Source organism: Terrapene carolina, unplaced genomic scaffold (genome assembly GCF_002925995.2).
Source record: "Terrapene carolina triunguis isolate 2854851 unplaced genomic scaffold, T_m_triunguis-2.0 Scaffold192, whole genome shotgun sequence".
In the NCBI taxonomy this organism is placed as follows: Eukaryota; Metazoa; Chordata; order Testudines; family Emydidae; genus Terrapene; species Terrapene triunguis.
Genome location: NW_020664543.1, coordinates 28,223,887 through 28,239,901, shown reverse-complemented (window position 1 = coordinate 28,239,901; position 16,015 = coordinate 28,223,887). Strand labels below are relative to the sequence as shown.

General features: G+C 47.2%; 2 protein-coding genes across 17 annotated transcripts in view; one reads left to right on the top strand and one right to left on the bottom strand.

Moving 5' to 3' along the window:
* The window catches only part of LOC112108532 (zinc finger protein 135-like), a 361,705-nt gene that overhangs the window by 75,010 nt on the left and 270,680 nt on the right, over nucleotides 1-16,015 (top strand). Inside the window, exon 2 of one of the 16 annotated variants that reach the window (XM_029912197.1) lies at nucleotides 3,301-3,309. The exons of 14 other annotated variants lie outside the window; for them this stretch is intronic. In XM_029912197.1, coding sequence (XP_029768057.1) covers nucleotides 3,301-3,309 — 9 coding nt within the window. Of the gene's footprint in view, nucleotides 1-3,300; nucleotides 3,310-11,086; nucleotides 11,115-16,015 lie in introns of all 16 variants that reach the window. One more of the 16 variants, XM_029912190.1, reaches the window with a different exon arrangement.
* LOC112108537 (zinc finger protein 883-like) overlaps nucleotides 1-16,015 on the bottom strand; it is a 56,227-nt gene that overhangs the window by 29,823 nt on the left and 10,389 nt on the right. Inside the window, exon 2 of the mRNA XM_026654513.2 lies at nucleotides 15,270-16,015. This exon is cut by the window's right edge and continues 539 nt beyond it. Coding sequence (XP_026510298.2) covers nucleotides 15,270-16,015 — 746 coding nt within the window. The remainder of the gene's footprint in view (nucleotides 1-15,269) is intronic.

The window sequence follows — 16,015 nt, the reverse complement described above, 5'->3', positions numbered from 1 at the left end:
GGACGCCGGGGGGTGCAGGGCCCTGAGTCCCCCCATACTCCGTGACAGTCACCTCAGGAGGAAATGCAGAGACAAAATTTCTCGATACTTTAAATGACTGCTTCTTGGAGCAGCTGGTACGGGAACCCACAAGGGGAGAGGCAACTCTAGATTTAGTCCTGAGTGGAGCGCAGGAGCTGGTCCAAGAGGTAATAATAACAGGACCGCTTGGAAATAGTGACCATAATATAATAACATTTAACATCCCTGTGGTGGGAAGAACATCTCAACAGCCCAACAGTGTGGCATTTAATTTCAAAAAGGGGAACTATGCAAAAATGAGGGGGTTAGTTAAACAGAAATTAAAAGGTACAGTGACTAAAGTGAAATCCCTGCAAGCTGCATGGGCACTTTTTAAAGACACCATAATAGAGGCCCAACTTAAATGTATACCCCAAATTAAGAAACACAGTAAAAAAACTAAAAAAGAGCCACCATGGCTTAACGACCATGTAAAAGAAGCAGTGAGAGATAAAAAGACTTCCTTTAAAAAGTGGAAGTCAAATCCTAGCGAGGTAAATAGAAAGGAGCATAAACACTGCCAAATTAAGTGTAAAAATGTAATAAGAAAAGCCAAAGAGGAGTTTGAAGAACGGTTAGCCAAAAACTCAAAAGGTAATAACAAAATGTTTTTTAAGTACATCAGAAGCAGGAAGCCTGCTAAATAACCAGTGGGGCCCCTCGATGATAGAGATAGAAAAGGAGCGCTTAAAGACGATAAAGTCATTGTGCAGAAACTAAACAAATTCTTTGCTTCAGTCTTCACGGCTGAGGATGTTAGGGAGATTCCCAAACCTGAGCCGGCTTTTGTAGGTGACAAATCTGAGGAACTGTCACAGATTGAAGTGTCACTAGAGGAGGTTTTGGAATTAATTGATAAACTTAACATTAACAAGTCACCGGGACCAGATAGCATTCACCCAAGAGTTCTGAAAGAACTCAAATGTGAAATTGCGGAACTATTAACTAGGGTTTGTAACCTGTCCTTTAAATCAGCTTCTGTACCCAATGACTGGAAGATAGCTAATGTAACGCCAATATTTAAAAAGGGCTGTAGAGGTGATCCTGGCAATTACAGACCGGTAAGTCTAACATCGGTACTGGGCAAATTAGTCGAAACAATAGTAAAGAATAAAATTGTCAGACGCATAGAAGAACATAAATTGTTGGGCAAAAGTCAACATGGTTTCTCTAAAGGGAAATCGTGTTTTACTAATCTATTAGAGTTCTTTGAAGGGGTCAACAAACAGGTGGACAAGGGGGATCCAGTGGACATAGTGTACTTAGATTTCCAGAAAGCCTTTGACAAGGTCCCTCACCAAAGGCTCTTACGTAAATTAAGTTGTCATGGGATAAAAGGGAAGGTCCTTTCATGGATTGAGAACTGGTTAAAAGACCAGGAACAAAGGGTAGGAATTAATGGTAAATTCTCAGAATGGAAAGAGGTAACTAGTGGTGTTCCCCAAGCGTCAGTCCTAGGACCAATCCTATTCAACTTATTCATAAATGATCTGGAGAAAGGGGTAAAAAGTGAGGTGGTAAAGTTTGCAGGTGATACTAAACTGCTCAAGATAGCTAAGACCAAAGCAGACTGTGAAGAACTTCAAAAAGATCTCACAAAACTAAGTGATTGGGCAACAAAATGGCAAATGAAATTTAATGTGGATAAATGTCAAGTAATGCACATTGGAAAAAATAACCCCAACTATATATACAATATGATGGGGGCTAATTTAGCTACAAGAAATCAGGAAAAAGATCTTGGAGTCATCGTGGATAGTTCTCTGAAGATGTCCACGCAGTGTGCAGAGGCAGTCAAAAAAGCAAACAGGATGTTAGGAATCATTAAAAAGGGGATAGAGAATAAGATGGAGAATATATTATTGCCCTTATATAAATCAATGGTACGCTCACATCTTGAATGCTGCGTACAGATGTGGTCTCCTCATCTCAAAAAAGATATACTGGCACTAGAAAAGGTTCAGAGAAGGGCAACTAAAATGATTAGGGGTTTGGAACGGGTCCCATATGAGGAGAGATTAAAGAGGCTAGGACTTTTCAGCTTGCAAAAGAGGAGACTAAGGAGGGATATGATAGAGGTATATAAAATTATGAGTGATGTGGAGAAAGTAGATAAGGAAAAGTTATTTACTTATTCCCATAATACAAGAGCTAGGGGTCACCAAATGAAATTAATAGGCAGCAGGTTTAAAACAAAAAAAAGGAAGTTCTTCTTCACACAGCGCACAGTCAACTTGTGGAACTCCTTACCTGAGGAGGTTGTGAAGGCTAGGACTATAATAGTGTTTAAAAGAGAACTGGATAAATTCATGGAGGTTAAGTCCATTAATGGCTATTAGCCATGATGGGTAAGGAATGGTGTCCCTAGCCTCTGTTTGTCAGAGGGTGGAGATGGATGGCAGGAGAGAGATCGCTTGATCATTACCTGTTAAGTTCACTCCCTCTGGGGCACCTGGCATTGGCCACTGTCGGTAGACAGGATACTGGGCTAGATGGACCTTTGGTCTGACCCAGTACGGCCGTTCTTATGTTCTTATGCCTTGGCTACTTGGATCACAGCAGCTCCCACAGTAGATTTACCCACTCCAAATTGATTCCTGACTGTCAGGCGTTGCAAGCTTCCACAGGGCTATCGCCACTCGCTTCTCAACTGTCAGGGCAGGTCTCATCTTGGTATTCCTGCGCTTCAGGGTGGGGGAAAGCAACTCACAAAGTTCCAGGAAAGTGGCCTTATGCATGCGAAAGTTTCGTAGCCACTGGGAATCATCCAATACCTGCAACACTATGTGGTCCCACCAGTCTGTGCTGGTTTGCCGGGCGCAGAATCAGTGTTCCACTGTATCAGCATGCCCCAATGCCATCATGATATCCCAATTGCCACATCTCGTGCTTTCAGGAACATCTGTGTCCATGTCCTCCTCACAATCATCCTCGTGCTGGCGGCTCCTAGCCAGGCTCTTCATATACTGCAGGATAATGCGCGAGGTGTTTACAATGCTCACAAAAGCAGTGCGCAGCTGAGCGGGCTCCATGCTTGCCATGCTATGGTGTCTGCACAGATACCCCAGGAAAAAAGGCATGAAACGATTGTTTGCTGTTGCTTTCAAGGAGGGAGGGAGGGAGGGGAGACTGACGACATGTACCCCAAACCACCTGCAACAATGTTTTTGCCACATCAGGAATTGGGAGCTTAACCCAGAATTCCAGTGGGCAGTGGGGACTGTGGGAACTGTGGGATAGCTACCCACAGTGCACCACTCGGTGAGTCGATGCTAGCCACGGTATTGAGGATGCACTCAGCCGACCTACTGCACTTAGTGGGGACACACACAATCGACTGTATAAAATCGCTTTCTAAAGATCAACTTCTATAAAATCGACTTAATTTCATAGTGTAGACATGCCCTGAGAGTTGCAAAGCCTAAATTTTAGGTACCTAGAAAGTCATGGGAACAACACTGGGATCCACAAAGCTTGAGTTAGGCACCTATACAATGAATGGGGAGAGATAGGCAATGTAGAAAGTGATTCACAAAAGCCAGCAAGCGGGGCGCTGCCTAAGCTAGCCAATGGGGGATGCTGATGAGAGGGGTATATGCTGACCTCTCAGAGATATGTGCCTATCTCTGCTTCCAGTACACAAACAAGGGAAGTTAGATGCCCCTCTGCTCATCTACTAAGCATGTTCAGAGGCTGTCTAACTCCACAAAACTTTTTCCCAGTGGTGAGCTTACATTCTCAGCATGTGGGAGACCTCCCGTTGAAGTTCTCCCTCCACCTGAGAGGGAAACAGATTTGAACAGGGATCTGTCCTCTTTCAAGTGAGTACCCAAGCCACTGAGTTGTGGGGTAGTTTGATGTGAGGTTCTTTTAGTCTCTCCTAGTGAAGCAGTTCCACAGTGTATAAATACTTAAAGAGCCACAGAGCAAGTGGGAATCACTAGTGCCTAGTGATCTCTCTGTGTGCAATTCACTAACTGGGAAAATTACATGCTCCTCTGCTGATGGCTCTGGCCTGGTAAGGGTTAGGGTTAGGGGTGGAGGTTGAGAGCTCGCAACCTCCCATGTAATTACCTCATGACCCCCTGAGGGGTCCTGACCCCCAGTTTGAGAACCCCTGTCTTAGTTTGTGGAAAATCACAGGCACAAGATGGAGTCCAGGTCACATGAGAAAGTCAAATGCCCTTGCATGGTTTGATGACTCATAGGATGGCCATTAGGCATATTCTAGCTAAAACATCCACAGAAAGGCCATCGGGTGGGATGAGCTTAGGTCCCCCACACTAGTGTTTTCTGTGGAGTTAAGCAGCCTCTGTATTCCCACAGTATTCTTGGCAGCAAGTTTAAGTATCAATTGGATGAATGGACTATAAGGTGAATAGAAAGCTGGCTAGATCGTAGGGCTCAATGGGTAGTGATCAATGGCTTGGTGTCTAGTTGGCAGCTGGTATCAAGCGGAATGCCCCAGCGGTCGGTCCTGGGGCCGTTTTTGTTCAACATCTTCATTAATGATCTGGATGATGGGATGGATTGCACCCTCAGCAAGTTCGCGGATGACACTAAACTCAGGGGAGAGGTAGATATATTGGAGGGTAGAGATAGGGTCCAGAGTGACCTAGACAAATTGGAGGATTAGGCCAAAAGAAATCTGACGAGGTTCAACAAGGACAAGTGCAGAGTCCTGCACTTAGGATGGAAGAATTCCATGCACCGCTACAGACTAGGGACCGAGTGGCTAAGCAGCAGTTCTGCAGAAAAGGACCTGGGGATTACAGTGGACGAGAAGCTGGATATGAGTCAACAGTGTGCCCTTATTGCCAAGAGGCTAACAGCATATTGGGCTGCATTAGTAAGAGCATTGCCATCAGATTGAGGGAAGTGATTGTTCCCCTCTATGGCACTGGTGAGGCCACATCTGAAATATTGTGTACAGTTTTGGGTCCCCCACTACAGAAAGGATGTGGACAAATTGGAGATAGTCCAGCGGAGGGCAACGAAAATGATCAGGGGGCTGGGGCATGTGACTTATGAGGAGAGGCTGAGGGAACCTCTAATTGTTTAGTCTGCAGAAGAGAAGAGTGAGGGGGGATTTGATAGCAGCCTTCAACTACCTGAAGGGGGGTTCCCAAAGAGGATGGAGCTAGGCTGTTCTCAGTGGTGGCAGATGACAGAACAAGGACAGTGGTGAAGGCAAGTTTTAGCAGCAGGGGGAGCGAACACATTAAAAAGGCGCCACCTGCCGCGAAGAAAAAAGAAAAAAAAAAAAGAGAAAAAGAAAAAGAAAAACCCCAACTGACCCAGAGCGGTTGAAGGACCCACCACCGAAGACCCGGAGTGGACCTGGAGTGGCTGAAGGACCCGCTGCCGAAGTGCTGCCGAAGACCCGGAGTGGACCCGGAGCGGCTGAAGGACCCACCGCCGAAGACCAGGAGCGCCGCCGAATGAGTAAAAGTGCCGCCAAAGACCCGGAGCGCTGCTGGGTGAGTAAAAATTAAAAAGGCGCCATTTTCCTGCTCAGTGGGAGCAGCCACTCCCCCTGCTCCCACCCTAGCTGCACTACTGAACAAGGAGCAATGGTCTCAAGTTGCAGTGGGGTCTAGGTTGGATATTAGGAAACACTATTTCACTAGGAGGGTGGTGAAGCACTAGAATGGGTTATCTAGGGAGGTGGTGGAATCTCCATCCTTAGAGGTTTTTTAAGGCCCGGCTTGACAAAGCCCTGGCTGGGATGATTTAGTTGGGGATTGGTCCTGCTTTGAGCAGGAGGTTGGACTAGACCTCCTGAGGTCCCTTCCAACCCTGATATTCTATGATTCTATGATTCTATATCCATTGTAAGAGTTAATTGTTCCTTAATGGGACATCAACTTGAATGGTTCATTCGCAATGTGGACTGGATGTAAACTACCTCATGGGTGTTACCCTAGTAGCAAACACATTTGAAATACAAGTATATAGTCACCATTTGTAACTTTTTATACAAAGAGGATACATGCATACAAACAGGATATTCATATTTGATAGATTGTAACTTTTCCATTTTTTTTCTACATGAGAGTGTTCAAGTAAAATGTTTGGATTTTAGCATAAACTGCTCTGAGTTCACAAATAAAAGTTCTTGTTTCCATTTATCTGATGTTTTCTCCCACTTTAATTAATCCTCATTGGAAGTGATATTAGTCCATCACAGAATGAGTTCTATGGATATAAGATTTGTGGGCATGTAGCCCTATTTTGTATGAACTATGCCCCCCCCCCACTGCTATCCCACACTGCATTGCGTCACACCCATGTCAGCCTGTGTGCTTACCTGTATGTTCTCTATTACCCCAGGTGGCTCATCTTCACCAGCTGAAATCTCCCCACTTGTTGTAAAATAAACCACTGTACTTGGCTTTAAATAAAGAAGAGTTTATTTAAGTAATCAGAAATGGCAGAAGAAACCAATAAACAATCAAATCAATAAGGATTATGCAAATGAGATACACCAGATGAAAAATGATAAATAAAATGAGTGATACAATTTACCCATTCTTAAAATAACCTCCTAATTAAATATGTCATTCTAAAATAGAAAGCAAGTATTAAATGGACTAGTGTTATAAAACTGAGTATAAAGGTCAAAAAGCTATGGGGATTAACCACAATGGTATGCACTTAATTATTTAAGATACTAAAAAAATCCACAGGTTGTTTATCCTACTTAAGATTAACTAGTAGCTAAGCATTATTGATAGAATTAAACAGCTAAACTTAAAAAAATAGTACCAAATAACCAAGTATGAACTCAGTATAATAACTAGTATACAACACGGTGATTCAACTTGCTACTAAAACTTTTAAACTAAAAATGAATTTGGACAAACTAGATAAATTGGGTAGGACGGGAGAAGTGAAAGTAGTGACAACTCAACAAAATCTAGTAAAACTCTTACTATTTCTCTTACTTCTATCTTATGAAGGTAGCATTGTGAAGCTAAGAATTCACAATTATATAATTATTACAGTTGAAAATTCAGAATTGTTTAGACATGTGTCTAGCTGGAAAATAATTACAATGAACCCTGTACAAGCTGTGGTACAAGAATCACCCAATGTGATTATTATACAACAGTTCAGAGCCGAGAGGATTAACTCTGATTTGGTGGAGTTAATAGGCAAGTTTACAAGTGTGAAAATTCAAAAAGCAGTTTAATTAATCAAATATTAATTCAATTTAATGAGACAAGGTGGGTGAAATAATATTTTTATTGAGAATGCTTTCAAACTTGTCTCTCTCACCAACCGAAGTTGGTCCAGTAAAAGCTATTATCTCACCCACCTGGTCTCTCTAAGGGTATGTCTACACTACGAGAGTAGTTCGATTTTACTTAAATCGAATATGTGGAATCGATATTACAAAGTCGAACGTGTGTATCCACACTAAGGGCAGTAATTCGACTTTGTGAGTCCACACTAACGGGGCAAGCGTCGACATTGGAAGCGGTGCACTGTGGGCAGCTATCCCACAGTTCCCGCAGTCCCTGCTGTCCATTGGAATTCTGGGTCGAGCCCCCAATGCCTGCTGGGGAAAAAAATGTGTCGAGGGTGGTTTTGGGTAACTGTCGTCATCCAACCGTCACTCCCGCCCTCGCTCCCCGAAAGCGCCGGCGGGCAATCATTTCATTTCGCGCGATTTTCTGGTGAGTGACAGCACGGACGCCACAGCACTGCGAGCATGGAGCCCGCTGCGACCATCACTGCAGTTATGGCCGTTGTCAACACCTCGCACCTTATCGTCCACCTTTTCCAGAGGCAGATGCTGAGAAATCGGGCGAGGAGGTTACGGCATCGCGGTGAGGATATGAAGTCTGAGAGTGGCACAGACCTCTCGCAAAGCACGGGACCCCGCGCCGTGAACATCATGGTGGCAATGGGTCATGTTGATGCTGTGGAATGGCGATTCTGGGCCCGGGAAACAAACACAGACTAGTGAGACCGCATAGTGCTGCAGGTCTGGGATGAATCACAGTGGCTGCAAAACTTTCGGATGCGGAAGGGAACTTTCCTGGAACTTTGTGAGCTGCTGTCCCCTGCCCTGAAGCACAAGGACACCCGGATGCAAGCAGCCCTGACTGTCCAGAAGCGAGTGGCCATAGCCCTCTGGAAGCTTGCAACGCCAGACAGCTACCGGTCAGTCGCGAACCACTTTGGCATGGGCAATCTACCGTGGGGGTTGCTGTGATGCAAGTAGCCAACGCAATCGTTGAGCTACTGCTGTCAAAGGTAGTGACCCTTGGAAACGTGCAGGTCATCATAGATGGCTTCGCCGCGATGGGATTCCCAAACTGCGGTGGGGCTATAGATGGAACTCACATCCCTATCCTGGGACCGGACCACCAGGCCAGCCAGTACATTAACCGAAAGGGCTACTTTTCAATGGTGCTGCAAGCACTGGTGGAACATAGGGGACGTTTTACAAACATCAACGTCGGATGGCCGGGCAAGGTTCATGACGCTCGTGTTTTCAGGAACTCTGGTCTGTTTAGACAGCTGCAGAAAGGTATTTACTTCCCGGACCACAAAATAACTCTTGGGGATGTGGAGATGCCTATAGTGATCCTAGGGGACCCAGCCTACCCACTAATGCCCTGGCTCATGAAGCCCTATACAGGCGCCCTGGACACTGAAAAAGAACTCTTCAACTACCGTCTCAGCAAGTGCAGAATGGTGGTGGAGTGTGCTTTTGGACGTCTCAAGGGGAGATGGAGAAGCTTACTGACTCGCTCTGATCTCAGCGAAACCAATATCCCCATTGTTATTGCAGCTTGCTGTGTGCTCCACAATCTCTGTGAGAGTAAGGGGGAGACCTTTATGGCGGGGTGGGAGGTTGAGGCAAATAGCCTGGCTGCTGATTACGCCCAGCCAGACAGCCGTGCGATTAGAAGAGCCCGGCGGGACGCGCTGTGCATCCGGGAGGCTTTGAAAGCTAGGTTCCTCAGTGAGCAGGGTAACCTGTGACTATTAACTTTGTTTAAAGAGAAGCTGAACCTGCCCCCGTTTCTTTACCCAGTTTATGTTGACTATCCTCTGCAGCTACATACCCCGTTCACCCCGTCCCGCCCCTTCCAACACACGTTTAAAAATAAAATACATGGAACTTCGTTAATGAACACCGTTGTCTTTATTACGGGTTTCACGGTAAAGGGTTGAAACTGGGACGCAGACTGTGGTGGGGAGCGGGCGTAGTGATGGAAAGAACGCTTATAAACTCGAGGAATGACAGGCTCCTGCTCCTAGAGTGGTCCGCAGTGCTGGACTGGTTGTTTCAACGGAGCCTGCCACCCCTCCTTTTCGGGACTCTGTGTGTGGGGGCTATGTCACTTTGTGGCGGGGGAGGACGCTGCTGCGTGGCTCTGTGATCCAGGATAAGGACCGCTGCATAAGATCTCTAACCGCCCTCCCCCACCACAAACTCACATAGCCCCCCCACACACAGAACATAAAAACCACCTCCCAGACTGACCAGGGTGCCTAGTGACTGCAATGTGTGTGTGACCTGCTGCTGAACATGCCCCCCTGTCTGTACCCTGGTAAAGGTGACTGTCCTGTCCAATTACCAATCCCCTTCCCCCCCTTCAAACACACTGTCCTCTAAAAGAACATGATGGAAACAGTAATTAAAAGAAACGTATTTTTTATTAGCAACTAAACAGTTAGGGGATGAAACTGGGCCTGGGGCTTGGGTGAGGTGGGAAGGAAAGGACTTATCAAATTTTGGGGAATGAGAGCCTTCTGTTACTTGAGCAGTCTGCAGGGGTGGAGTGACAGTGTTCACGGCCCCTGCCGCCCCTCCTTCTTGGGACTTTGGGTGAGGGGGGTATGGGACTTTGTGGCGGGGGGAGGGCGGTTAGAGATAGACTGCAGCGGGCCTCTGTCCTCCTGCCTCTGGTCCTGCAGAACATCCACAAGGCGCCAGAGTGTGTCCGTTTGCTCCCTCATTAGTCCAAGCAGCGTTTGAGTCGCCTGCTGGTCTTCCTGACGCCACCTCTCCTCCTGTTCAATGTGTGATCGATGGATTTGGAACATGTTCTCCCTCCACTGGGTCTGCTGGGCCACCTCGGCTTGGGAGCAGCCCATAAGTTCTGAGAACATGTCGTCCCGTGTCCTTTTCTTTCTCCGCCTAATCTGCGCCAGCCTCTGGGAGGGGGATGCCAGGGTAGGTTGGGAGACAGTCTTTGCTGTGGGATGGGAAAAGGGGAGTGAATTCCTCACAAAGATAATTTTTTGTGAACAATGAACATAGTCTTTCTCTGTTAACAAGACCATGCACAGCACCTATCACATGCGCACTCAGGACAAGGTCGAATTTTCGGCCTTCGCATTCAGTGCCTGGGGTCTTGCACTGGAGATCAGACAAGCGGGGCAGGACAGCGGAATTCGGGTAGCAGGCTGACATGGTAAGCCGTAGACTTTTGGCTGCTTAAAACTTAAATTATAGCAGTGCCCTCCTTTCACGTTCAAAGCAATGCTCCTAGCGTTGGCCAGTTCCTGCTGCCGGCAATCCGGCAAGCATGAACTTTGCCCCTGTCCCACCCCCTCGCGGCTGTCTTCGGGAAAGATCCCTGTATGCTGCCCCTCTCCCGCCTCCACCACGTGGCTGTAAACTGCCGGTTACAGTTCTGTAAAGGAACAGGCAAGCAGTCCCAACAGTAACATTCCCCTAATTCAAAGCAGGTCACCATGAGCGACATCACTCTGCTGAGGATTTCTGGGACAGAGAAAGACCGCATGCTGCGTGAAAGCCAGCAAAAACCAGGGCCGTATGCCGCCATGCTCTGCAAGGCAATGATCCCGGAGTACTTGATGATAGCCTGGCGTGGAAAAGTTTCCTACCACGTAGGACCCAATAAGGCCGCTCTCCCCAGGAACCTCATGCAAAGGCTTTCCAATTACCTCCAGGAGAGCTTTGTGGAGATGTCCCATGAGGATTTTAGCTCTATCCCCGGACATATAGACCTTCTTTTCCAGTAGCTGCACTGGCAAGGACTAAAAAGTAGAGTGCCTAGGGCAAAGTAATCATCATAAACTGGACATTGTTTGATTCTTTTGCAGTAGTTGCACTGCCAAGGATTAAAACATAAAGCGCCTAGGGCAAACTAATCATGAAAAACCCATTGTTAATATTGTTAATATTCCTGTTCTGTTCAAAATAAATGTTTACATGTTTTAAACACTTACCGACTGATCCTTCCCCTGATTCTGGCTCCGGGTTAACGCCTGGGGACGGTTGGTAGGGGATCTCTGTGAGGGTGATGAAGAGATCCTGGCTGTTAGGGAAATCAGCGTAGTAAGCGCTGTCGACTGCCTCGTCCTCCTCATCTCCTTCCTCATCTTCCCCGTCCGCTAACACCTCCGAGGAACTGGCCGTCGACAATATCCCATCCTCAGAGTCCACGGTCAGTGGTGGGGCAGTGGTGGCGGCCGCACCTAAAATGGAATGCAGTGCCTCATAGAAACGGCATGTCTGGGGCTGGGATCCGGAGTGTCTGTTTGCCTCTTTGGTCTTCTGGTAGCCTTGTCTCAGCTCCTTGATTTTCACACGGCACTGCATTGCATCCCGGCTGTATCCTCTCTCTGTCATGGCTTTTGAGATCTTCTCATAGATCTTTGCGTTCCGTCTTTTCGAGCGCAGCTCCGAAAGCACGGACTCATCACCCTACACAGCGATCAGATCCAAGACTTCCCGATCAGTCCATGCTGGGGTCCTCTTTCTATTCTGGGATTGCATGGTCACCTCTGCTGGAGAGCTCTGCATCGTTGCCAGTGCTGCTGAGCTCGCCACGATGTCCAAACAGGAAATGAGATTCAAACTGCCCAGACAGGAAAAGGAATTCAAATTTTCCCGGGGCTTTTCCTGTGTGGCTGGTCAGAGCATCCGAGCTCGGACTGCTGTCCAGAGCGCCAACAGAGTGGTGCACTGTGGGATAGCTCCCGGAGCTATTAGCGTCGATTTCCATCCACACCTACCTTAATTTGACATGGCCATGTCGAATTTAGCGCTACTCCCCTCGTTGGGGAGGAGTACAGAAATTGAATTTAAGAGACCTGTATGTCGAACTAAATAGCTTTGTTGTGTGGACGGGTGCAGGGTTAATTCGATTTAACGCTGCTAAATTCGACATAACCTCCTAGTGTAGGCCAGGCCTAAGATCCAGGGACCCACATGGCTATGACAACACTACATATTCAAATTAAAGTTAATCAAGAAGGTTGAGGGAGTGTTCTTAGCTCTCTCCTGCCGACAAACAGCAGCTACACTGGGTTCCTTACAGTGGCAAGGCGTTAGCAGCACAGCTGTGCCACTGTAAGCTGCGCAGTGTAGACATCGCCTTAGTCTACTTTAAGGGCTTGTCTACACTTACATTTTATAGCACTCTAACTTCCTGGCTCAGGGGGGTGAAAAATCACCCCCCTGAGCGCAGCAAGTCTGAGCGCTTTAAAGCGCTAGTATAGACAGGCTCTGAGCCGTGCTCCCAGCGCTCAGAGCTATTCCCCTCATGGAGGTGGATTACCAGGAGCACTGGGAGAGCTCTCTCCCAGCGCTCGCGTGCGACCACACTCGCACTTCAAAGCGCTGCCATGGGTTTATATGACTTTGGTATTTTCCAATGAAGAGTTTCTACCAGTCCAAAAGTCTGGTTTTATGGAATAGATCTGAACTCCAGTGGATTAGGTATTCTAGGAAAACACGCTCCAAGACTAATGTCTATCTTCCTTCCAAGCACAGAAAGTACCTGTTGAATTTTAGCAATGAGCACTGATTTCCTAATTTTTTCTGAACTTTAAAGAAGTGGCTCTGCTCACCCTCCCAGTCCCTTCTATTTTTGTGGGTGAAGTCTTCTTCTTTGTAACTTGGTTTAGGATTCTTTCTTCTGGGAAACATCTTTCCCCCCAAGCTGCTTATTATTGGGATTCTGGAGTTTAGCATCCCAAGGACTCTCAGTCAAAGAAAATTGCTCTCTTAGGGAGAGTTAAACAAACACTTCTCATGTAGAATGACCCAGCTTTCTCTGAATCAGGGGTTGATATGCTGATCACAATCTGCTAGAGGTAGGTTTTGCCGGACAGAGGTTTTTGCAGTTTTCCCTCTAATTTTTCCACCCATGTGTGGAATGAATTTTGTTATGTGCACCAATATGGAGGTGATGTGTGACACGTCACCTTCATATTGGTGCACATAACAAAATTCATGTGATGGGGTGGGGCCGAGGAATTCTTGTGGGAGCGGGCTCAGGGATGGGGTGCAGGGCAGTGAGGGCTCCAGCTGGGGGTGCAGGCTCTGGGGTGGGGCCAGTGATGAGGCGTTTGGGGTGTAAGAGGGTGCTCCAGGGCTATGGCGGGGAAAGAGGATTCCCCCAGCGCTCTCTCCCCACAGCAGCACCTGGGCTGGGGGGGAAGAGGTGCCTGTCCCTGCCGCGGGAGCTCTGAGGCTGGGGCTGCAGGATAGCTGCTCCTCACCCAACCCCAGCAAGTCCAAGCCGGGGAGGGCCACCCAGACTGCGCCAGGGTCTGGGCCACTCCGCACCACCCCAGCCAGGTCCAGGCCGCTCCGGCTGCGCCTGGGCCCGATCTAGCCATGCCTGGGTCCAGGCCACAGCAGGTCCAGGCCACAGGGTGAGTTGGGGCCGGGGGAGGGGCACCCCTCTGCCATCTGTGGCAGGTCCCCAGCCGGGTTCCCTAAGCACTTGCACAGCGCTAAATAGGCTGCTACGCAGCCATGCCGACATGCAGCTTACAGGGAACTTAGGTTTTGGGCTAGACAATCCTTTTTTATGCATAATCACTCCATGTGGTTGTAATGGGGGACTCAGTCTACCCCAAAGGACATATTAGGCAAGTTTCCATTGTCCTTTTTCTTTTGGAGAGGCATTTTATTGCAGGTGGTCATTCATTAACTGGACAGGTCAAACTGTCATAGCAAGTTTCTTGTCCATCCAGCACGTGACATTCAGGTATCACAAGAAATTCCTTTCCATCCTTTTCTTGGAGATTCAATAGCATAGAATCTGCCATCTCTTAGCTGAATACTTTTATACAGTGGACCAGGTTCAACAAAGGAGATTGAGGAATACCTCCACCTCTGAATATCCTGTGGCTAGGGCACTCACTTGGGAGGTGGCAGATTGCTTGGTGAGGTGAAGGGATTTGAACAGCATAGAAACTTGAACCTCTTGGGTGAGTACCTCAACCATTGGGCTAAGGGGTATAAGAGACGTCCTTGTCCTCTTTTCCTATGCCCCAGGTATTTTGTGTAGCGTTAAGTGACTTTGGAACACTCCAACTGGATGGGGCCCCATCGGCAGAGGAGCACTTATCATCCCTAGTTTATGAATCACAAGCAGAGACAGGTGCTTCCCTGGAGCCCGGACTTAGGTACCTATGTACATGAAAAGGGCAGGACTCAGGACACCTCTTTCTCCTTAGCATCTCCCATTGGCTAGCTTAGGTGGCTCCCCAGCTAGCATGCTTGGTTTTGTGAGTCACATTCTGAGATGTCTCTCTCTCCCCATTCATTTTATAGACAGCCCGGGTGCCTAACTCAGGCTTTGTGGATCCCAGTGTTGTTTCCGTGATTGTCTAGAAGTGTGGTATCACAACACTCAGCATCATAACGCTTAAGTCCCTTGGTGGATCCAGGTCTAAAAAACTATGAAGAATAAATGAGAAGTCACAGAATATAAGAGAGCTTTCTAGCACCAAACAAATTTAGGAGCTGAACAGAGGATGTTCAGAGCTTCTTGAGAAGTAATAATCAAATCCCATCACAGCATGGGAATCTTATCTCAGCCTCTCGTCCTACAGGGCTCTGTTCTAGAACAGTGATTTCAGTCTGTTTTAACAACTATTGTGCGTCCTTATTGCATGGCCACTCCAGCCTCGCCTGATCCTAATATTCAAAGCATTTACAGGCTGTCACCAGTGTGGATTCTGTGATGCTTAATACCGGTTTATCTCCAATTGAAGCTTAGCCTACAGTCAGGGCAGTTATAGGGTTTTTTCCCCAATGTGGGTTCTCTGATGTAATAGAATGTGTGAGGCTCAACTAAAACTTTTCCTGTACTTATTGTATTTGTAGTGTTTCTCCCTGTGTGGGTTCCCTGGAGATTATAGGAACTAAGCTGTTACAGAAACTTTTCCCACAGTCAAGACATTGATAAGGGTCTCACTCTGCTATGGATTCTCTGATGTGCAGTAAGGGCTGAACGTGTACTGAAGTTTTTCCCACATTCGGGGCATTTAAAGGGTTTCTCTCCTGTGTGTATTCTCTGGTGAGTAATAACATTTGAGCTTCGACTGAAGCTTTTCCCACAGGCAGGACAATTATAGGGTCTTTCTCCTGTGTGGGTTCTGTGATGTAATAGAAGGTTTGAGATGTGACGAAAGCTTTTCCCACACTCCTTGCATCTGTAGGGTCTCTCCCCTCTGTGGATTCTCCGGTGTTTAGTGAGGGCAGAGCTGTCACTGAAGCTTTTCCCACAGTTGGGGCATTTGTAGGGCTTCTCTCCTGTGTGTTTTCTCTGATGTCTAGTGAGGTCTGAGCTTCGACCAAAGCTTCTCCCACACTCAATACATTTATAGGGTTTCTCCCCTGTGTGAATTCTCTGGTGTATAATAAGATCTGAGCTTGAACCAAAGCTTTTCCCACACTCAGAGCACTTAAAGGGCTTTTCTCCTGTGTGGACTCTCTGATGTTTATTAAAGTGTGATCTGTCACCGAAGTTTTTCCCGCACTCATTACACTTATAGGGTTTCTCTCCAGTGTGGATTCTCTGGTGTCTAACAAGTTTCAAGAGCTGAACAAAGCCTTCCCCACATGTTGGGCATTTGAAAGGTCTCTCCCCCGTGTGGGTTCTCTGATGTAAGAGAAGGTTTCCACGCCGACTAAAGCTTTTCCCACACTCGTTGCATCTGT